At 42.4% G+C, this 24,208-nt stretch overlaps 1 protein-coding gene across 1 annotated transcript in view; it reads left to right on the plus strand.

Annotated features, from left to right (window-relative positions):
- The window catches only part of pak1ip1 (PAK1 interacting protein 1), a 78,708-nt gene that overhangs the window by 48,429 nt on the left and 6,071 nt on the right, over window positions 1-24,208 (plus strand). The window contains exons 7-9 of the mRNA XM_060850162.1: window positions 7,636-7,733; window positions 8,803-8,902; window positions 20,147-20,273. Coding sequence (XP_060706145.1) covers window positions 7,636-7,733; window positions 8,803-8,902; window positions 20,147-20,273 — 325 coding nt within the window. The remainder of the gene's footprint in view (window positions 1-7,635; window positions 7,734-8,802; window positions 8,903-20,146; window positions 20,274-24,208) is intronic.

Raw genomic sequence — 24,208 nt, forward strand, 5'->3', positions numbered from 1 at the left:
AAAGGCCCTCATAACAACTACCCTGGTACTTTTGGTCCTATCCAGAATCATCTTTGCAATCCTTTCCTCAAAATCTCTGAAACTATTCAGAGCCCTATAGAAAACTTCCAACAGAGTGACCTCTCCTTTCCTGTTTCAGCCCATACTAACTCAGTAGGCGAGTCCTCAAACATCCTTACGCCATTGTAATAGTGTCCTTGACTAACAATGCCACACCTCCCCCTCTTTTACCATCATTTCCTTTCTTACTGAAACATCTAAATCCTGGAACCTGCAGCAACTATTCTTGGCCCCGCTCCATCCATGTCTCCAAAATGGCCACAACATCGAAGTCCCAGGTACTAATCCCCATGCTGCAAGTTCATCCACTTTATTCCGGATGCTCCTTGCATTGAAGTAGCCACACTTCAAACCACCTTCCTGCTTGCCACTGCACTCTTGTGACCTTGAAACCACATTTCTGACCTCACTACTCTCAACCTCCTGGACACAGAAACTATAATTTAGGTTCCCATCCCCCTGCTGAATTTGTTTAAATGCTCCCAAAGAGCATCAGCAAATATCCGCCCCATGATATTGGCATCTCTCTGGTTCAAGGAGTAGACCATTCTGCATGTAGAGGTCTCACCTACCCCAGAATGAGTCCCAATTATCCAGGTACCGAAACCCTCCTGTCTGCACCATCCCTGTAGCCACATGTTTAACTCCTCTCTTCCCTATTCCTCACCGCACTAGCACATGGCATTTGGCATGGGTAACAAATCAGAGATAACAATTCTGTTTGTTCTAGCTCTCAGCTTCACCCAAGCATCCAGAATTTCTGCCTTAAATCCCCATCTCTCCTCCTACCTGTGTCGTTAGTGCCTATGTGGACCAAAACTCCCTCTCACCCTCAAAGATCCTCACACACAATCCGAGACATCATGAACCCTGGTACCTGAGAGACAACACACCAACCGTGAGTCTCTCTCATTCCCACAGAATCTCCTATCTGTCTCCCAACTATGGAGTATTACTGTCTCCCAACTATTACTCCCCAATGAGTAATGGTCTGCTCCTCTCCCCATTTGCCTTCTGAGTAATGGGCAGACTCTGTGCCATAGACCTGTACGCCATGGCTTACCCCGATAAGCTGTCACCCCACCATCAGTATCCAAAATGGTATACTTGTTGAGGGGAACGGCCACAAGGGATCCCTGCACTGTCTACCGGTTCCTTTTCTATCCCATGACTGTAACACATTTATCTTTTTCTTCTACCCGAGGTGTGACTACCTCCATTTAACTCCTTTCAATAACCCCCTTCGCCTCCTGATTGCTGCAAAGTTCATCCAGCTCCAGCTGGTTTTCGAGGAGCTGGAGTTAGGTGCACCTCCTGTAGATGACGCTAGCAGGGATGCTAATGGTGACCATAATGTCCCATATTCTGAAGGAGGAACATTCAACTGTCCGAACCACCATTCCCACTATTCTGAATTCCCAAAGAGACTATCGAAAAATAAAGAATTAAAAAAACTAATAACCTTACCAATCCAGAACCTTTTTTTTTGGTTAGAGGAAGAAGCTGGGTGGGAGACACTACCTAAGTTGTATTTCAGATAACGCAACCGTCCAAATATATTGCTTCACTTCACATGTCCTGCTCAGCATGCACTCCGCCTATTCACGAGGTGAGTTTTTAAAGCACTCACTTACCTTCCCAGCAGCCCCTGGTCATCACTCTTGTTCTCCCTACTGCTAAACAAAAAGGCCTGACCCTCGAGGTAAGTCCCTTTTAAGTGGGAACCGATCTGCTGGCAGCCCCTGCTGTTCTCTCCCTCTCTCCTCACTGCTCCTGAAAAATGGAGGCCTACTCCTGAATTACTCTCGGTCTTATGAGCTAATAAGGGCTGGGATAGAAGGATAGAACAAATGGAAAGTTGCTGAGGAGTTGGTGCACGGGAGAAGTGTTTACATTTTTGGATCATTGGAATCTCCTCTGGGGTAGGAGTAATTTGTACAAGAAAGGCTGATTGGACCTGAATTGGAAGGGAGATTTGCAAGGACACTCTGGAGGATTTAAACTAGTAAGGTGGGTAGGCAGGGGGTACTCGGAGTTCGTGAGGAAAGAGGTCTATCTGAGACTGGCACAATTGGGAAAAGGAGTAGGTCAAACAACCAGGGCAGGCAGGAACAAAGCAACAAACATTGGTGATGGGAAAGTTGTTGTAGAGAATCCTAAGGGACAGGATTTGGAAAGGCAAGGACTGATTAGGGATAGTCAACATGGCTTTGTGCAGAGGAAATTTTGTCTCATGAACTTGATTTAGTTTTTTTGAAGAAGTAACAAAAAGGATTGATGAGGGCAGAGTGGTGGACATGATCTATATGGATTTTGGTAAGGTGTTTGATAAGGCTCCCCATGGTCAACTGGTTAGCTAGGTAAAATCTCATGGAATACAGGGTGAACTAGTTGTTTGGATACAGAACTGGCTCAAAGGTAGAAGACAGATGGTGGTGGTGGAGGGTTGCTTTTCAGACTGGCAGCCTGTGACCAGTGGTGTGCCACAAGTTTCGGTGCTGAGTTCACTGTTTTTCATTATTTTTATAAATGACTTGGATGTAAACATGGGAAGTATAGTTAGTTACTTTGTAGATGACACCGACATTAGATGGGTAGTGGATGGCAAAGAAGGTTACCTCAGAATACAACAGGATGGTCAGATGGGTCAATGGGCTGAGGAGTTGTAGCTGGAGCTTGGAATATAGACAATAGAACAATACAGCACAGAGCAGGCCCTTCGGCCCTTGATGTTGCGCCAACCTGTGAACTAATCTAAGCCCTCCCCCTACACTGTCCCATCAACATCCATGTGCTTATCCAAGGATTGTTTTAAGCTCCCTAATGTAACTGAGTTAACTACATTGGTAAGTAGCGCATTCCACGCCCTTACTACTCTCTGAGTAAAGAACCTGCCTCTGACATTTGTCTTAAATCTACCACCCATCAATTTGTAGCCATGCCCACTCGTACAAGCTGATGTCATCATCCTAGGAAAAAGACTTTCACTGTCTACCCTCTAATCCTCTGATCATCTTGTATATATTTATCAAATCCCCTCTTAGCCTTCTTCTTTCCAATGAGAACAGACCCAAGTCTCTCGGCCTTTCCTCATAAGATCTTCCCTCCAAATCAGGCAACATCCTGGTAAATCTCCTCTGCACCTTTTCCAATGCTTCCACATCCTTCCTGTAGCATTTTGTATAGTTACGCAATGACATCGTGGCTCTGAAACTCAATCCCTCTACCAATAAAACCGAACACACCGTATGCCTTCTTAACAGCACTATCAACCTAGTGACAACTTCCAGGGATCTATGAACATGGACTCCAAGATCCCTCTGCACATCCACACTACCAAGAATCTTACCATTGACCCAGTATTCTGCCTTCCTGTTATTCTTCCCAAAGTGAATCACCTCTCAGCTCAATTCTGCAGTTCATCCAAGTCCCCTTGCAACCTGCAACATTCTTCCACACTATCCGCTACTCCACCAACTTTAGTGTCATCTGCAAACTTACTAACCCATCCATTTTATAACAAACAGCAGTGATCCCAAAACAGATCCATGTGGCACACCACTAGTGACCGGACTCCTGGCTGAATATTTTCTGTCAATCACCACTAAGCTGCCTTCTTACAGAAAGCCAGTTTCTAATCCAAAGTTTAATTTAGATAAGTGTGATGTGCAACATTTTAGAAAGGCAAACCAGGGCAGACATACACACTTAGTGGTAAGGTCCTGGTGAGTGTTGCTGAACAAAGAGACCTTGGAGTGCAGCTTCATGGTTCTTTGAAAGTGGAGTCACAGAGAGATAGGTAGTGAAGAGGCATTTGGTATGCTTTCCTGTATTATTCAGAGCACTGGGTATATGAGTTGGGAGTCATGTTGCACCTATACAGGACATTGGTTCGGCCACTTTTGGAATTCTGAGCTCCCTCCTATCGAAAGGATGTTGTAAAACTTGAAAGAATTCAGAAAAGATTTACAAGGATTGGAGGATTTGAGCTGTAGAGAGAGGCTTAATAGGCTGGGGTTGTTTTCCTTGGAGCATCGGAGGCTGATGGGTGATGTTTATAAAACCTGAGGGGCATGAATAGGATAAACAGGCAAGGTTTATTTTCCTCTGGTGTGGATGTCCAGAACTAAAGGGCATAGATTTGGGGTAAAAGGTGAGAGATGCAAAAGGGACCTAAGTGGCATCTTGTTCATGCAGAGGGTCGTGCATGAGCTGCCAGAGAAATGGTGGAGGCTGGTTCAGTTACAGCATTTAAAAGACATATGGATGGGTATATGAGTAGGAAGCGTTTCGAGTAATAGGGGCTAAGTACTGGCAGTGGCAAAAAATTAGGTTAAGTATCTGGTTGGCATGGACAAGTTGGTCCAAAGGGTCTGTAGAGATAGAGGGGGTGTTGTGGAGGGATGTCTTTCTGAATGGTGTTCTATGACCAGTAGTGTTCCACAGGAATCAATGCTGGGACCTGTATTGTTTGTAACACATATATAAATTATTTGGTTGAAAATGCTGGTTGTCTGAATAGTAAGTTAGTCGATGGCACAAAAATTGGTGAAGTTTTGGATAGTGAGGAAAGTTGTCCAAGGACGCAGCAGGATCTGTTTAAAAGTTGGGCAGAGGAATGACAGATGGAGTTTAATCCTGACAAGAATGAGGTGATGCACTTTGGTCAAATGCAAGAAGGAAGTCTCCTGTAAGTGGATCCTTGGAGCATTTGATACAGAGGGATCTTGGGGTGCAAGTCTACAGCTCCCTGAAAGTGGCAACACAAGTGTATAAAGAAGATGCATGGCATGCTTGCCGTCATAGTTCAGGATGTTGAATTTAACACTTTAATTCGGGCACATTTGGAGTATTGTGTGCTGTTCTGGTCACCACACTGTAGAAAGAACGTAGTTGCTTTGGAGAGGTGCGAAAGAGAGTCTACCAGGATTGGTATAAGAGGTTGGACTAACTTAGATTGTTTTCGCTAGGATTTCGGAGACTGAGGAGAAACCTAAATGGAAGTATGTAAAGTTATGAGAGGCATGGATCAAGTGGAAAATTGGTGTCTTTTTCCCAAGGTAGAACTGTCAAATATGAATGGGCGTAGGTTTACAGTAAGAGAGGAAAAGTTTAAAGTAGATGTTTGAGGTAAGTATTTTTTTACATAGAAGGTGTTGATGCCTGGAAAATGCTGCTAGTGGAGGTAGTAGAGCAATGTTGAAGACAGACATGTAACAAGGCAGGAAATAGAGGCATAAGGACTAATTTAGAATGACATTAACACAGAGGGGGTGGGCCTAAGGGGCTGTTCCAGTGCTATACTGCTCAATGATGTGTGTTCTGAAGTTCACAGGGAGTGGTATAATATGGGTTCTAGGACTTTGTCTTGACTTCAAGGATTCTGTTTAAAAAAATCACTTGTTCCTAGCACAAACCTAGTAGTTGACTATCCTGTATACAGCGTAATAGGGAGAATGAGGAGAGGTGAAATAGAGCAGGACAAAATTGCTGAAGAGGGAAGAATAGTATGGGTTGAGAGAAGTTGTTAGAAAGTGGCTAGAGTACTGTCCATGGAAAGTCAGGAAAGTCATTTCACTGAAATCTCAAGACCTGCCACAATCGCAATGTCAAAGCAGAGTGAAGAAAACATTTCTAGTGACTGCAAACATTGTGTTAGGTTCCTACCAGCTTGAAGCAGACTGTATTTCCATCACCAAAGTCGGGTTCAGATCTGCCAGCTCAGAGCCAGTTCCTAGAGTGAGGAGACTCTCTGAATTTCCTGTTTTTTATTTGTCAGTCAGGATTCTCTGGCCCAGGTTAACAATCCCAATCAAGAATTTCCTTGTTAACAAGATCCATTTGGCTCTCGTTCCAAACACTACAGTAGGAAACCGGGACAGTTGAATTCATTTTATTCTGTCTTATTGGACAGAAGCATGTGCAGTGAGCACATGGCTTTGCAAATATGAAAGTATTTAAAAGACCTGGAAAATGCTGTCAGAGAAGGTGGTAGAAACAGATAGCAATGTTAAAGACGGACATGTGTACGAGCAGGGAAGAGAGGAATATGGACCATGTGCAGGCAGATGCAATTAGTTTAGTATGACATCATGATTGCCACAGATGGGCTATAGGCCCTAACTCTGTGCTGTACTGCTCTAAGTTCTGTCATTCCCATGCCCTTTAAAATCCACCATCACTAAATTCCCCACTAGCAATGAGCTAGAGAATTACCATGAACTGGACTGGTTATATAAGTACTGTGGCTACAAGGGCAGACCAGAGACTGAGAATCTTGCAATGAATAACTCACCACCTGACTCTCCAAAGGCTGTTCACCATTTACAAGGCACAAGCAAAGAACATGACGGAATGCTCCCTGCTTAGCTGAATGAGTGTAGCTCCAACAACATTCAAGAAACGAGACAACTTCCAGAACAAAGCAGTCTGCTTGATTGGCATCACATCTGCAAACATTCATTCCCTGCACCACTGGCACTCATTAGCAATAGTTTGCACCATCTACAAGGTGCACTGCAGAAATTCACCAAGGTTCCTTAGACAGCATCTTCCAAATTCTCAACCACTCCTACTTAGAAAGACAAGGGCAGCATACAGATTGGGACATCACTATCTTCCAAGTCACATTTCCTTCCAAGTCACATTCCCTTCCAAGTCACTCATCATCCTGACTTAGAAATGTGTCACTATTTCTTCAGCCTCACGAGGTCAAAATCCTGCAATTCCCTCCCTAATCGAATTATGGGATTACCTGTAATAAGTGGACTGCAGTGGTTCAAGAAGTCAGCACAACATTACCTTCTGTTGGGGCAACGAGGCGAGGGGCAATGTATTCTTGCCCAGCCAGCAACATATCCCACAAGATAATTAAAAATAAAACAATGGTTTAGAGAACGATTTCACTTTCGTGGGCGGCACGGTGGCACATTGGTTAGCACTGCTGCCTCACAGCGCCAGAGACCCGGGTTCAGTTCCCGACTCAGGCAACTGACTGTGTGAAGTTTGCACATCCTCCCTGTGTCTGCGTGGGTTTCCTCCGGGTGCTCCAGTTTCCTCCAACAGTCCAAAAATGTGCAGTTCAGGTGAATTGGTCATGCTAAATTGCCCATAGTGTTAGGTAAAGGGGTAAATGTAAGGGTATGGATGGGTTGCGCTTCGGCGGGTCGGTGTGGACTGTTTCCACACTGTAAGTAATCTAATCTAATCTAATCTTAAAAGCTTGCGTCCAGTTTTCATTGAAATAAGTGGTGGACACCATTGCTTTGCTACTGTCCCATGACAATATAATTGAGCCATTTGAATATTAATGAATATAAGTGGTGTTAGTAAGTGTAAATGCTTAAGGCAAATAAAAATTTTTACATTTACTGGAGACAAATAACTTCATGCAATTCCAATAAATTATTGCCAGAAGAGCTTCATCAGAAAATTGCAGTGTTAGCAGTGTTCTATTTATTGTCAAAATAAATGGTTTATAAGCTCATGGTTAGTGACCATTATTTTAAAGCCCTGGGATTGAAATGCAAGCAGATTTCCATGTTTAAAATTAAAAGTATTTTATTTGTCTTTTAGGAGTCTATCGTTGCTATAGCTGGGGATGAAGAATATGTCAGATTATACAATACAAACACAAAAACATGTCTTTCTGAGTTCAAGGCTCATGACACCAGGTACAATGTAAATTCTTTTGCACTTAAAGTTCATTGGTCTTTAAATTACTTCTGTTTGAGCAAAACATACCCATTTAACATTTATTGGTCAAATCAGTTTTCCCAACCATGGTCGCCTGGTTTCAAATTTGAAGTGTGGTGAAATTTGATCATTCATCAATATACTTACTGGATCATCCTAAACAATGTTAAATAATGTTAAATCTCCCTCTCCCTCTGAAGTTTGAGCCAACTCTGACTTCTTGATGTTAAACTACCACCTTTTTAACTCACATCCTCTACTTCCCAGCAACTTGAGAATTAAATATATTCTGTGGACTCTTACTTAAATTTTAGAGTGCTATCGTTTGTCAGATTGCAAACGAGTCATTAACTTTGGGCACTGCTGCTAGGAAACTTCTTTTAGTAGTAAGGAACTGCTCTTATAGAGTGTATTTATATTCTCTGAACATCCTGAAGGTTTCATAGCAAATGGCATCCTTTTGAGTCATTGTTGCTTTTTAGGTAGAAGTAGCAGCCAATCTTTATGTATAGCAAAATAAAAGAGCAACTGCAATCAATGATCAGTCATTTGTTTAAAATTATGTTGCTGATTGAGGGAACACCAGGACTGCTCCCTGCTTTTCTTCAAATATGGCCTAAGATCTGTGATCTCTATCTGAATAAAGAGGTCTTCAGTTTAATAAAACACAGTGTGGCACTCCTTCCCTGCTACAATGATATATCGTCTCCATTATGTACTAATGTTCTAGACTGAGACTTGAGCTCTCAAATTTCTGATTCAGATGGAACAGTATCACTTACAGACTAAAGCTGGCAAGGAAAAGTTTCAATCCTGTACCAAGCAGGAACTATACCTGCTCTTCTGCATATATTATGACTTTACAAACATTGGCAGGTAAATAGGAATCAACTTTGTAAAGGAGGAGTCTATTTATAATCTTCTGTCCTGTTTGAACAGCTTCAGAAATGTTTATTCTTTCCACAGGAACCTCTGCAGGTATTCAGTTATTATGCGTGAGTCTTGCATTTCCAAATTTCTAATTTCTATATCTTTAAACTTTTTTAGGGTGAAAGTGATGCACTTTTTCTCAATTGCACAGAGTCATGTTCTTGCCACAGCATCCAGCGATGGTTACATTAAGCTATGGCAAATAGACATTAAAAAGGTAGGCAATCAATATGTTTGTGAATGTTTTAATGTGTAACTTGGAATGAAGTTTGGATAGTTAAAGAATGAGACATGTATGTCCTAAAAACATAAAAGAATGGTTTAACTTGAAAGTGTTTTGATACGTTTAAGGGGTATGGGCATCACTGACTAGCCCAGCATTTATTGCTCATCCTGAACTCCCCTTGAAAAGGCTGTGGTGAGATGCCACAATTGTTGCTGTTGAGGAGAAGCTTCTGGGATTTTTGATATCTCCAAGTCTGGATGGTGAGTGGCGTGGAGGGAACTCATGGGTGATGATATTCCCATATATTGGCTGCCTTTGTCTTAATAGGTGGTAGAATAGGTGCAGTCAAAGGCGCCTTTGATGAGTTACCGCAGTGATGAGTGACAGTTACATGGGATGTTTTTTCCTGGATGCCATTGAGTTTCTCAAGTAGTGTTGGAACTACTCCCATTCAGGCAAATGAAGACTATTCTGTTATTCCTGACTTGTTTACAAGGACCAAGAGGTGAACTGCTCACCACTGCGTTCCTAGCCCCTGACTCACTCTTGCAGCCACAGTATGTTTATCACTGGTGCAGGTCAGTTTCTCGTCAATGGTAAGCAATGGTTAGATTCTCCCTCCTGTTAGATGTAGTCAGTCATTACATGACACTTCTGTGGGACCTAATGGTCATTTCCCCTTGTCAGCTCTAGCTTTAGTTTAGATTAGATTCCCTACAGTATGGAAACAGGCCCTTCAGCCCAAGCAGTCCACACCGACCTACTGAAGAGTAACCCACCCAGACCCATTTCCCTCCTACCAATGCACTTAACACTGTGGGCAATTTAGCATCACCAATCCACCTGACCTGACCTACATCTTTGGATTGTGGGAGGAAACCGGAGCACCTGGAAGAAATTGACACAGACACTGGGAGAATTTGCAAACCCCACACAGACAGTTGCCCGAGGCTGGAATCAAACTGCAGTGCCAGCCACTGAACCACCTTGCCGCCCCTTGAATTATTAAAGTTGTTTTAGCCTTAGTTTTAGGCTTTTCCATCATTGAGAACGGGGATATTTATGGACCTTCACTTAATGCAATTGGCTTAATTGTACACCATCATTCTCAGCTGGACATGACAAAGTTGCAGAGCTGGGAGCCAATCCAAGCTGTGAAATTACAGACACCTTTCTATTACTCACTTATTTTGTGTTTTTGCATTCAAGTCGACTTGTGCATGGCTTCATCAGGTTGACACAGTTTTTTTACGCGTGCCTGGTGCTGTTCTGGTGTTCCCTTCTGCACTTTTCTTTTGGTGATCTCTTGTCTTGATGGTAACAGAATGGGGCATATGCTAGGGCATGAGGTTGCAGATTGTGTACTGTTGCTGATGCACCAAAGTGCCTCATGAATGCTCAGTTTTGATTTGCTAGATCTTTTTGAAATCAATCCTATTTCGCATCATTTTAGACGGAGAATATCACTGGTGTGAATAGGGGACTTCGTCTCCACGAGGATTGTATGTGTGGCCATCATTGCTAATTAATACTGTCATAAATAAGTGCATCTGTGGCAGGCAGGTTAGTAAGAATGAGGCCAAGTATCTTTTTTTTGGTTATGGTTTGTTCACTACCACTGCAGACACAGTATAGCATCCATTCCCTACAAGATCAGTCATTAATGCTGCTATCAAAGCCACTCTTGATGGACGTTGGAAGTTCCCACCCACAGTATATTTGACAACCTTTGTCACCCTCAACATTTCCTCAAGTTGTATTTAACATTAAGTCGTGCTGATGAATCATTTCAGCTGCTGGGGGCAGCTTTGTATGGTTATCAGTAGGATAATTATCAGGATTAGTTATTGTTTAATCTGTAACCTTGAGATTTAAGGAGTCCAGAGTCAATCTTACGGATACCCTCCTGGACTGTGTGCAACTCTGCCACCACCTTTGCTGTCCTTCCAGTGGGACAGGACATACTAATGGATAGTTTTGATTTTGCCTGGGTCATTGACTGTAAAGTACAATCCCGAGTATGAAAATGCCAGACTGTTGAAAAACTAGTCTGTGAAAGAGCTCTCTCAATTTTGAAACTGGTGTCCAGATGTTGATGAAGGTTTTTGCCAGGTTGATGGGGCTGAGTTTTCAATTGTCATCACTGGTGACTAAGCCAATGCCACATGGTCTGTCCAGTTTCATTCTACTTTTGAGAATTTACGACAGTTTGGCACAACTGAGTGGCTTGGTAATCCATCTCTGATTCAGCCACATTGTTTTGTTTTGCTGTGGGGCTGCAATCTCATGTCAGCTAGATCAGGTAAGGATACCGATAAAGGACGTTAATTAGCAAGATGGTTTTTACAACATTTAACAGTTGTTTAACAGCCATCATTTAGATTTTTAATTCCAGATTATTTTTTCTAATTCAAATTCACCATCTTTCCTTGTAGAATTCAACTTCTGGATTATTAGTCTAGAGACAATACCACTAATTCATCATCTCCCCATGTCCTTCCTATCAAATTTCAGCCCATCCATTATGTCAACCATCTCTGCTTCCACTGATATGTTATCAGCTTCCTCTTCCTGAATAAACCGATAAATCAGCTGATACAAATAATTTAGCTTTTCCATGTTCCCCTGTCACCATGTTTGATATTACTGGGCCCCATCTTGTCTATTATTATCCTGGTTCTTGCATGAGGCATCATGCAGTTTTATTGGGGGATTTATGTTTTCTATATCCTTAGTCATCCAAGGACTTCTGGCTTTGGTTCACATGCCTTTTTTCCATGTTGGAATATGCTTATCCTGTAACGATCACACACTCAGCTGTAACTAATTTCCCTGTCAAATGCTTGACTTCATTTTAGTTTGGCTAGATGCTTCACTCATTCCATTCAAATTAGCTTTCTTCCAATGTAGAAGTCTTACTTTAAACCTATTATATAGAATATATAGAATACAGTAGAGCATAGGAATGGGCCATTTGGCCCACAATGTTGTGCCGAACCTGATGCCAAATTTAAACTAATCCCTTCTACCTGCCCTTGGTTAATATCCTTCCATTTCTTGCTTATTCATGTGCTTATCTAAAGGTCCTTTAAATGCCCCTATCGTGTCTGACTCCACCACTACTCCTGGTAATGCATTCCAGGCTCCTACCTGTGTGTAGAACAACTTGTCCCTCACATCTCCTTTGAATTTACCCCATCACCTTAAATGCATGCCACCTAGTATTAGACATTTCAATTCAGGGGTGGGGTAATGATTCTGACCAACTCTATCTATGCATCTCATAATTTTATAGACTTCGATCAAGTCTCCCCTCAGCCTCCACCGCTTCAGAGAAAACAACCAAAGTTTTTCTAGATTCTCCTTCTAGCTCATATTTTCGAATTCAGGCAACATCTTGGTAAACCTCTTCTGTGCATTCTCCAAAACCTCCGCATCCTTTCTGAAACGCGTTGAGCAGAATTGAATGCAGTACTTTATAAGTGTAGCCTAACAAAAGTCTTTTAAAGCTGCAACATGGCAACCTGACTTTTGTACTCAGTTCCCATACCAAAAAAGGGAAGCATGCCATGTGCCGCCTTTACCAACCTATCCACTTGTGTGGCCACTTGCAGGGAGCTACGGACTTGAATTCCAAGGTCCCTCTGTCCATCAGTGCTGTTCAGGGTCCTGCCATTAACTGTATACTTTTCTTTAACATTTGATTAAAGTGCAGCACCTTATACTTAAACGTATACATGACCTGCCCCAAAGCCTTACTGACTGTCCTTAATTATGATGTGGAGGGGCCGATGTTGGACTGGGGTGGACAAAGTCAGAAATTACACAACACCAGGTGAGAGTCCAACAGGTTTATTTGAAATCACTAGCTTTCGGAATGTAGCCCCTTCATCAGAAGAAAGCTATGCTACGCTCCAAAAGCTTGTGATTTCAAATAAACCTGTTGGATTCTCACCTGGTGTTGTGTGATTTCTGACCTTGTTCCTAATTAGGCCATGCTTTTCCAAATGCATGTGAATCCTATCCCTAATTAGCTATCTCCAATAGCTTCCCAACCACTGATGTGAGACTCCCCGATCTATAGTTCCCTGGATTATCCCTATTTCCATTCTTAAGCAGTGGGACAACATTAGTTACTTGCCATCCTCTGGGACCTTTTCCGTGGCTGAAGAAGGGCTTATGCCCGAAACGTCGATTCTCCTGTTCTTTGGATGCTGCCTGACCTGCGCTTTTCCAAATTTACAGAATACCTATCATAGAACGTAGAACATTACAGAACAAAAACGAGCCCTTCAGTCCGCAAAGTTTCTGCCAACTGTGATGTCATTTGAACTAATTCCATCCATTTGACATGATCTATATTACTCCATTCCTGCCTGTTCATGTGTCTGTCTAAATGCCTCTTAAAGTTTCTAACATATCTGCATCTATCACTTCCCTGGCAGTGCATTTCAGTCACTTAAAATAAGACTTTTCCCTCACATCTCCCTGAATCTTTTCCCTCCTCATTTTAAACCCATGCCCCCAGTACTTGACATTTCAACCCTTGGAAAAAGAGTCCAACTACCCATGCCTCTCATAGTTTTAAATACCACTATCAGGTTGTTGCCGGCCTTCGATGAACTAGTGAAAACAATGCAACATCTTCTTAGAGCTAATATACTCCATACTCCAATCCAGCCAGTATCCTGGTAGATGTCTTTTGCGGCCACTCTAAAGTTGCCACATACCTCCTATACTCTCGGTACTGGAACAGCATACAACATTCCAAACATGCCCCAACTAAATTCTTAAACAGCTGGAACCTGACTTGCAAATTATTACATTCAGTGCCCCAACTGATGAAGTAAAACAAGCCATGTGTCTTCTTTACCACTTACTTTGCTACTTTTTCAGAGAACTATGGATTCGAACCCCAAGATTCCTTTGTATAACGATGTTCCTAATGGTCTTGCTATTTCCAGTATTTCCTCTTGTATCTGACCTTCTAAAAGATCACATCACACTTGTGTGGATTAATCTCCGTCTGCCATTTCTCTTTCCATCATTTGAACTGATCCATATCCTGCAGTGTCCTTTGATAACTGTCCTCATTATCCATAACTGCTATAATTTTTGTGACTGCAAACTTGGTAATGAGATGACCAACATTTTCATCCAAATCATACATACTAGTTCCAGCACTGATCCTTGTTGTCGTAAGACCTCAGTCAGAAAAACACTCCTTCGCAACCAGCCTCTCTCCTGTGACCAAGCCAATTTTGTATCCAATTTATCATGGATCCCATGTGACTCAATCTTATGGTCCAACCTACTATGTCAAATGCATTAGTAAAATCCACAGCTCTCCTGCATCAATCATCTATATCAGTTCCTAAAAAAAAACTCTGCTGCATGAAGTCATGCTGACTATCCCTAATAAGTCTATTTTTTTTCTAAATTTAAGTAAATCATTCCACTAAGAACTTTTTCCAAAAAGTTCTCTACCAGTGCTGCAAGGCTCACCTGTCTATAGTTTCCTGGATTATCTCTGTTTCCTTTTTTAAGTAAATCAGGAACACTGGCTATTCTCCAATTTCCAAGACCTCACCTGTGGCTAGAGGGAATCCTAGATTTCTATCATGTCCCTTTCTCTTGCCTTCTTCAGTATCCTGGGAAAGATCCTATCAGGCCCTGGGAACTACTCTTACCATCATCAATATTGTTCTCCTCAGTGAATACTGATGCAAGGTATCATTTTTGACCACACTCACTTCCTGTGGCTCCACGCATAAATTCCCTCATTTGTCCTTGAGTGGACCTACCTGTTCCCTTTGCCCTCTTGCTGCTAATATATGCAGTGGGATTCTCCTTAACCCAATATCCAACATTTCTCGACCTCTTCTAGCCCTCCTAATATATTTTTAAATTTTTTTGTTTTCCTTTATACTGCACAAGGGCTTTGTTTGATGACTTTTATATGCTTCCTTTTTCTTTTTTTAACTAAATTCTCTTTGTCATCCAAGATTCCTGAAACTTGCCACCCTTCTCCTTCATCCTCACAAGATTATACTGGTACTGTACTCTGATTAATGGGCTTTAGAAAGAAACCCACATGTCAAATGTGGATTTACCTTCAAATAACTTCCACCAATCTAATTTCTCCAGTTCCTGTTAATATTGTTGCAATTAGTCTCCTCCCAATGTAGCACTTTCACCCAAGGACCAGCCTTATCATAAACCATATCTAATTTAAAACTTACTGAATTATGATCACTGTTTCCAAAATTTCCCACTGAAACTTTTCCCCCATACAATGTCTAGTATGGCCTTCCAAAGTTGGGCTATCTATGTATTATTTCAAGAAATCCTCCTGGATGCACCCACCAAATCCTGCTCCAACTAAGCCCCTGCTACTAATGGAGTACCAGTCAATATCAGAGAAGTTCAAACCACCCACTACAACAGCCTGTTTTTAACATCTTTTCCTGGTCTGCTTACACACCTGTTTCTCCATCTACCACTGGCTATTGGAAATCCTACAGTATAACTCTATCATCGTGATTTGTTTTTTCTTATTCTTCAGTTATGCATGTATGGCCATTGCGTCCATATTGGTCAAAAACATCCACCTAATTATTCTAATCTTATTTTACAGCACATGGCCTACAGCCTTTAATGCCTTGGCTTTGCAGGTGCACATCTAAATATTCCTTAAATGTAACAAGAGTTTCTGCTTCTACCACCTTTTAAACATGATATGGAGGAGCCAGTGTTGGACTGGGGTGGTCAAAGTTAAAAATCACACACCAGGTTGTAGTCCAACAGATGTATTTGGCAGCACTAGCATTCGGAGCATAGCTCCTTCATCAGGTACCTTTTGAAGAGGATCGTAAGATAAAGAATTTATAGTAAGCGATTACAGTGTCACACAACTGAAATAATATATTAAACAAACCTAGATTGCTGTTAAGTCTTTCATCTTTTAGAATGGGTTGCAGGTTTTGATTCATGAATATATAAACCCCATAAGTTCTGGGATTTACCTATTAATAAATCAAAACCTGCAACCCATTTTAAAAAATGAAAGACTTGAAAGCAATCTAGGTTTGTTCAATATATTATTTCAGTTGTGTTACACTGTAATCTTTTAAAATAAATTCTATGTCTTCAGATCCTCTCCCAAAGCTACCTATTGAAGGAGCAGTGCTATGAAAGTTAGTGCTTCCAAATAAACCTGTTGGACTGTAACCTGATGTTGTGATTGTTAACTTTGTCCACCCTTAAGCAGGCAGTGAATTCTTGATTCCCACAACCCTCTGGGTGAAAACGATTTTCCTCACATCTCCTCTGAACATTCTGTCTCTTAACTTACATCTCGAAGTCCAAATAGACAATGTCAAAGCATTGGCCTCATTTACACACCTGGTCACCTGTTCAAAAAATAAATCATACTGGTCAGACAAGACGTTCCCTTAACAAAACCACACTGACTCTTCTTGATCAATCCCTGACTGTTTAAATGCAGATTGATTCATTCCCTCAGGTTGCTTTCAATAGTTTCTCCCTCACCAAAGTTATTCTGACTGGCCTTTAATAATTTCTTCTTTATATAGTTGTATAGAACATTAGAATAATACAACGCAGAACAGGCCCTTTGGTCCTCGATGTTGCACCAACCTGTGAACTATTCTCAGCTCATACCCCTACACTATCCCATCATCATCCATGTGTTTATCTCAGGATTGTTTAAATCTCCCTAATGTGGCTGAGTTGACTACCTTAGCAGGTAGAGCATTCCATGCCCTTACCACTCTCTGCCTAAAGAAATTGCCTCTGACATCTGTCTTAAATCTATCACCCCTCAAGTTGCATTTGTGCCCTCTCATACAAGCTGACGTCATCATCCTAGGAAAAAGTCTTTCACTATTTATCCTATCTAATCCTCTGATCATCTTGTATGTCTCTATCAAATCCCCTCTTTGCCTTCTTCTTTCCAATGAGAACAGACCCAAGTCTCTCAGCCTTTCCTGACAAGACCTTCCCTCTAGACCAGGCAACATCCTGGTAAATCTACTCTGCATCTTTTCCAATGCTTCCACATTCTTTCTATAATGGGGTGACCAGAACTGTACACAATATTCCAAGTGTGGCCGCACCAGCGTATTGTATAGTTGCAGCATGAAATTGCGGTTCCAGAACTCAATGCCTCTACCGATGAAACCTAACACACCTGGGTGGCAACTTTCAGGGATCTATGCACATGGACTCCAAGATCCCTCTGCACATCCACACTACCAAGAATCTTTCCATTGACTAAGTACTCTACCATCCTGTTATTCTTCCCAAAGTGCAAAACCTAACATTTAGCTGCATTGAATTCCATTTGCCACCTCTCAGCCCAATTCTGCAGTTTATCCAAGTCCCCGGCAACCTTTAACATTCTTCCAAACTGTCCACTACTCCACCGAGTTTAGTGTCGTCTGCAAATTTACTAACCCATCCGCCTATGCCTGCGTCTAAGTCATTTGTAAAAATGACAAACAGCAGTGGTCCCAAATCAGATCCTTGTGGCACACCACTAGCAACCGGACTCCAGGCTGAATATTTTCATCAACCACCACCCGCTGCCATCTTCCAGAAAGCCAGTTTCTAATCCAAACTGCTAAATCATCCTCAATTCCATGCCTCTGCATTTTCTCCATCAGCCTACCATGTGGAACCTTATCAAAGGCTTTACTGAAGTCCCAAGTATACCATATCAACTGCCCTACCCTCATCCACCCTCATCTCTCAAAAAATTCAATGAGTTTGTGAGACACGACCTGCCCTTGACGAAACCATGTTGACGATCTGAAATCAAATTGTTGCTTGCTAGATGATTATACATCTTATCTCTCCTAATACTTTCCAAAACCTTATCTACAACAGAAGTAAGACTCACTGGTCTATAATTACCTGAGTCATCTCTGCTGCCCTTCTTGAACAAGGGCGCAACATTTAGTCCTCGGGTACTAAACCTGTAGACAATGACGACTCAAATACCAAAGGCTCTGCTATCTCCTCCCTAGCTTCCCAGAGAATCCTTGGATAAATCCCATCTGGACCAGGGGACTTGTCTACTTTCACTCCTTCTAGAATTGATAACACCTGTGCGTAACTAACCTCGATCCTTTCTAGTCTAATATTATATTGACTATCCTTCAATGTTCCAGCTCCTCTCCTGGGGCCTCCTGTTGTTTCCTCCAATACTATCCCATGCTCACTCTATTAAGTTATATTTTACTTTTGACCATCAGTACAACCTGGTCGCGAAGAAATCTAATGCAGAATTAAGAAGCAACTACTTTCTCCAAAGGTTAGTTTAGTGAAGTGAATAGCATGGATATAGTTTAAGGGGAAGCTAGTAAAGGATATGGGGAAGTAGGGAATTGAGTGAGAATCTGGAATTCACTGCCTGTTTTAGGATGGTAGAAGCAGAAGCTCTCAAAATTTAGAACATAGAACAATACGTCGGCCCTCGATGTCACACCATCCTGTGAACTATTCTCAGCTCGACCCTCTACACTATCCCATCATTATCCGTGTGCTTATCCAAGGACTGTTTAAATCTCCCTAATGTGGCTGAGTTGACTACATTGGCAGGTAGGGCATTCTACTCCCTTACTACTCTGCGTAAAGAACCTGCCTCTGACATCTGTCTTAAATCTATAGCCCCTCAATTTGTAGTTATGCCCCCTCATACAAGCTGACACCATCATCCTAGGAAAAAGACTTTCACTACCTACCCTATCTAATCCTCTGATCATCTTGTATGTCTCTATCAAATCCCTTCTTAGCCTTCTTCGTTCCAATGAATACAGACCTAAGTCTCTCCGCCTTTCCACATAAGACCTTCCCTCCAGACCAGGTAGCATCCTGGTAAATCTCCTCTGCAACTTTTTCCAATGCTTTCAAATCCTTCCTGAAATATGGCAACAAGAACTGTACACAATGTTCCATGTGTGGCTGCACTAGTGTTTTGTATCGTTGCAGCCTAATATTGTGGCTCCAGAATTTAATCCCTCTACAAGTGAAACCTAACACACCGTATCCCTTCTTTACAGCACTATCAACCTGGGTGGCAACTTTCAGGGATCTATGTACCTCCAAGATCCCTCTGCACATCCACACTACCAAAACTCTTTCCATTGACCCAGTGCTCTGCTTTCTTGTTATTCTTCCCAAAGTGCATCATCTCATATTTAGCTGCATTGAACTCCATTTGTCACCTCTCAGCCCAGTCCTGCAGTTTATCTACGTACCCCCTGCAATCTGTAACATTCTTCCAAACTGTCCAGTACTCCACCAACTTAAGTGTCATAGGAGCATTTCGATGAGGAAAGATGCAAGGAGGCTTAATGGGACAAATACCATTGTGGAAGTGTTGGACTAAGTAACCTGTTTCTGTGCAGCATTTTCTATGTGATTGCATGTGCTAGTCCTCCTAACCACACTCATGGAACTCCCTACAAAGGCAATGCTCCCAACTGTCCTTAATGAATGTCCGAATTGCTCCAGAAGTGGTTCAGCACTGCAAAACTCTTGCACAAAATGGGATTAGAATAATTAGGTGGTTGTTTTTCACTAATGTGGATGGGATATGTTTGGAACTGAAGAAAAAAGAAAGTTTAAGTCATGATGTTTGAGTTATACTATCGGCCTTACAATTGTCAGCGGGAGATAGAGGAACAGGTACGTAAGAAGGTCAGAGAAAGATCTGAAAACAATGGAATTCTTGTAGTGGGTGATTTTAACTTCTCTAACATTGACTGAATCCCCTTAGAACAAGGTGCTTTGATGAAAGAGCACTAAAAGGAATCCAGAGATTTTGATCTTTGAGGTCCTATTTTATCAGGGCTGTATTTGCTGACATCAGTATTTGCATATGATGCACCATTTTAAATGCTGCTTGGAACCCAGGAGAAGGACGGGTGAGACTGGGTCAGAACAGCTTGGGGGGTGAAGGATTGGGGCTGAAAATGTGTTGCTGGAAAAGCGCAGCAGGTCAGGCGCACATTTTCAGCTCTGATCTCCAGCATCTGCAGTCCTCACTTTCTCCTAGAAGGATTGGGAGTTGGCAGCCAATGTTATAGGGAATTCAGAAGAGAATGTTTTACTGAAAGACTGATGAGAATGCAAAACTTGCTCCCACAGGGTGTGGTTAAAGTGAATATTACAGTGAACTTTTGCTGTCACACCATTCTTGCATTTCAGATTCAGAGTTGTCCTGTGTTGCTGAGTAAAGTAAATACTTCTGCCCGCCTGACCTGTCTAGCTGTGTGGCTGTCAATTCCTCAAAGCATTACACAAAGGATTGAAGAGCAAGTAACACAGTGTGAAGGTATGTGGGGAGTCCACTGCATTTAAATTTTGATTAATAGTTTGGATTTATACTTGGGATAGTGAACTCAGTCTCGAGTCATAGATTACTTTAAAAAAAATCTGTCAGGAATGTATCATCTAATCTTCCTTGGGGTGCACAGCTGATTTGTTTAACCACATAGTACCTTTTACTTTTTCCTTCACTGCCATTCGCATGCACTATTGGAAAAGGTTCATCATGTGCACAGATTGAGCAGCTTAAACAAAATCTTGATTTTTTTTTCTTTTAAGGATTCAATAATGAGAGGTCACGCTTTCAAGGTGAGAGTTGGAAAATTTAAGGGAGATACACGCAGCAAGTACTTCACACAGAGGGTGGTGGGTGTTTGGAACGCATTGCCAGAAGAAGCGGTAGAGACAGGCATGGTAGATTCATTTAAGATGTGTCTGGATAGATGCATGAGTAAGTGGGGAACAGAAGGATACAGATGCTTAGGAATTGATTGACAGGTTTAACAGTACATTTGGATCGGTTCAGGCTTGGAGGGCCGAAGGGCCTGTTCCTGGGCTGTAATTTTCTATGTTCTATGTAACATCTTTCCGATAGGAAAGAGGTCAGATTTACGTACTTTATTCCAACAGTGGCCTAATCAATTTCCTGTGCAGCCGCAACATGACCTCGCAACTCCTGTTCTCAAGACTCTGACTCGATACTCAATACACTGTACTCAATACTCAATAAAGGAAAGCATAAGCGCCTTTTTCATTATCCTATCTACCTGTGTCTCTATGTTCAAGGAGCTATGAACTTGCTTTGTTCAGCAACACTCCCTAGGACCTTACCATTAAGTTATAAGTCCTGCTAAGATTTGCTTTCCCAAATTGCAACACCTCACATTTATCTAGATTAAACTCCATCCGCCACTTCTCAGCCCATTGGCCCATCTGATCAATATCCCGTTGTAATCTAAGGTGACCTTCTTCACTGTCCACTACACCTCAATTTTGGTGTCATCAGCAAACTTACTAACTATACCTCTTATGCTCACATCCAAGTCATTTATATAAATAATGAAAAGTAGTGGATCCAGCACTGATCCTTGTGGCAATCCACCAGTCTGAAAAACAACCCTCCACCATCACTCTCTGTCTTCTACCTTTGAGCCAGTTCCGTATCCAAATGGCTAGTTCTCCCTGTATTCCGTGAGATCTGACCTTGCTCACTAGTCTGTCATGGGGACCCTTGTCAAAGGCCTTACTGAAGTCCACATAGATCACATCTACTGCTCTGCCCTCATGAATCCTCCTTTTATTTCAAAAAACTCAATCAGGTTTGTGAGACATGATTTCCCGTGACATGACTATGCCTAATCAGTCCTTGCCTTTCCAAATATATGTACATTCTGTCCCTCAGGATTTCTACCAGCAACTTGCCCACCACCGATGTCAGGTTCACTGACTTGTTCTTACCACCTTTCTTAAACAGTGGCACCACGTTCTCCAACCTCCAGTCTTCCGGCACCTCACCTGTGACTATCAAGAATCCCAATATCTCAGTAAGAGACCCAGCAATCACTTCCCTAGCTTCACACAAAGTTCTAGGGTACACCTGATCGGGAGCGGGGATTTATCCACTTTTATGCGTTTCAAGACTTCCTCTCTGTAATAGGGACATTTTTCAAGATGTCACCATCTATTTCCCTACATTCTATATCTTCCATGTCCTTTTCCACAGTAAATACTGATGCAAAATACTCGTTTAGTATCTGCCCCATCTCCTGTGGCTCCACACAAAGGCCACCTTGCTGATCTTTGAGGGGCTCTATTCTTTCTCTAGTTACCCTTTTGTCCTTAATGTATTTGTAAAAATCTTTTGTTCTATCCTGTCTATACCTGACATATGCTTCCTTCTTCTTCTTAACCAAACCCTGAATTTCTTTAGTCATCCAGCATTCCCTATACCTACCAGACTTTCCTTTCACCCTAACAGGAATATACTTTCACTGGACTCTCATTATCTCATTTTTTTTAGATTAGATTAGATTAGATTACTTACAGAGTGGAAACAGGCCCTTTGGCCCAACCAGTCCACACCGACCCGCCAAAGCGCAACCCACCCATACCCTTACATTTACCCCTTATCTAACACTACGGGCAATTTCCCATGGCCAATTCACCTGACCCGCACATTTTTGGAATGTGGGAGGAAACCGGAGCAGCCGGAGGAAACCCATGCAGACACGGGGAGAACGTGCAAACTCCACACAGTCAGTCGCCTGAGTCGGGAATTGAACCCGGGTCTCAGGCGCTATGAGGCAGCAGTGCTAACCACTGTGCCACCGTGCCGCCCACGAAGGCTTTCTGAAGGCTTCCCATTTTCCAGCCGACCCTTTACCTGCAAACATCTGCGCCCAATCAGCTTTTGTAAGTTCTTGCCTAAAACCATCAAAATTGGCCTTCCTCCAATTTAGGTTGGATTCCCTACAGTGTGGAAACAGGTCATTCGGCCCAACAAGTCCACACCGGCCCTGCGATGAGTAACCCATCCAGACCCATTCCCCCTATTTACCCCTGACTAATGCACCTTAACACTATGGGCAATTTAGCATGGCCAATTCACCTAACCTACACATCTTCGGATTGTGGGAGGAAACCAGAGCACCCGGAGGAAACCGCTGCAGACACAGGGAGAATGTGCAACCTCCACACAGACAGTCGCCTGAGGCTGGAATTGAACCCGGGTCCCTGGTGCTGTGAGGCATTAACCACTGAGCCATAGAACTTCAACTTTTAGATCTGGTCTACCCTTTTCCATCACTATTTTAAAACTTATAGATTTATGGTCGCTGGCCCAAAAGTGCCCCCCCACTGACATCTCAGTCACCTGTCCTGCCTTATTTCCGAAGAGTAGGTCAAGTTTTGCAACTTCTCTAGTAGGTACATCAACATACTGAATCAGAAAATTTTCTTGTACGCACTTAACAATTTCCTGTCCATCTAAGCCCTTAACACTGTGACAGTCCCAGTCTATGTTTGGAAATTTAAAATCCCCAACCGTATCCACTCTATTATAGAACATAGAACATTACAGTGCAGAGCAGGCCCTTCGACCCTCAATGTTACATTGACCTGTGAACTATTCTCAGCTCGTCCCCTATACTATCCTAAACGGTGGTGCAGCCACACTTGGAGTATTGTGTACAGTTCTGGTCCCCATATTTCGGGAATGATGTGAAAGCATTGGAAAAGGTGCAGAGGAGATTTACCAGGATATTGCCCAGTCTGGAAGGAAGGTCTTATGAGGAAAGACTGAGACTTGAACCTGTTCTCATTGGCAAGACAAAGGCAAAGAGAGGATTTGGTAGAGACGTACAAGATGATCAGAGGATTAGATAGGGTAGACAGTGAAAGTCTTTTTCCTAGGATGATGATGTCAGCATGTACGAGGGGGCATAACTACAAATTGAAGGGTGATAGATTTAAGACGTCAGAGGCAGGTTCTTTACACAGAGTGTGGTAAGGGCGTGGAATGCCCTACCTGCTAATGTAGTGAACTCAGCCACATTATGGAGATTTAAACAATCCTTAGATAAGCACATGGATGATTTTGGGACGGGGACGAGCTGAGAATAGTTCACAAGTCGGCGCAACATCGAGGGCCGAAGGGCCTGTTTTGCGCTGTATTGTTCTATGTTCTATCTCCTTACAAATTTGTTTTTCAATTTCCCTCTGACTATTTGGGGGTCTATAATGCAATCCCAATAAGGTGATCATCCCTTTCTTATTTCTCAATTCCACCTAAATAACTTCCCTGGATGTATTTTGGGGGAAATCCTCCCTTAGCACAGCTGTAATGCTATCCCTTATCAAAAACGCCACTCCCCCTCCTCTCTTGCCTCCCTTTCCTGTAGCATTTGTATCCTGGAACATTAAACTGCCAGTCCTGTCCATCCC

This window comes from Hemiscyllium ocellatum, chromosome 34 (genome assembly GCF_020745735.1).
Source record: "Hemiscyllium ocellatum isolate sHemOce1 chromosome 34, sHemOce1.pat.X.cur, whole genome shotgun sequence".
NCBI lineage: Eukaryota > Metazoa > Chordata > Chondrichthyes > Orectolobiformes > Hemiscylliidae > Hemiscyllium > Hemiscyllium ocellatum.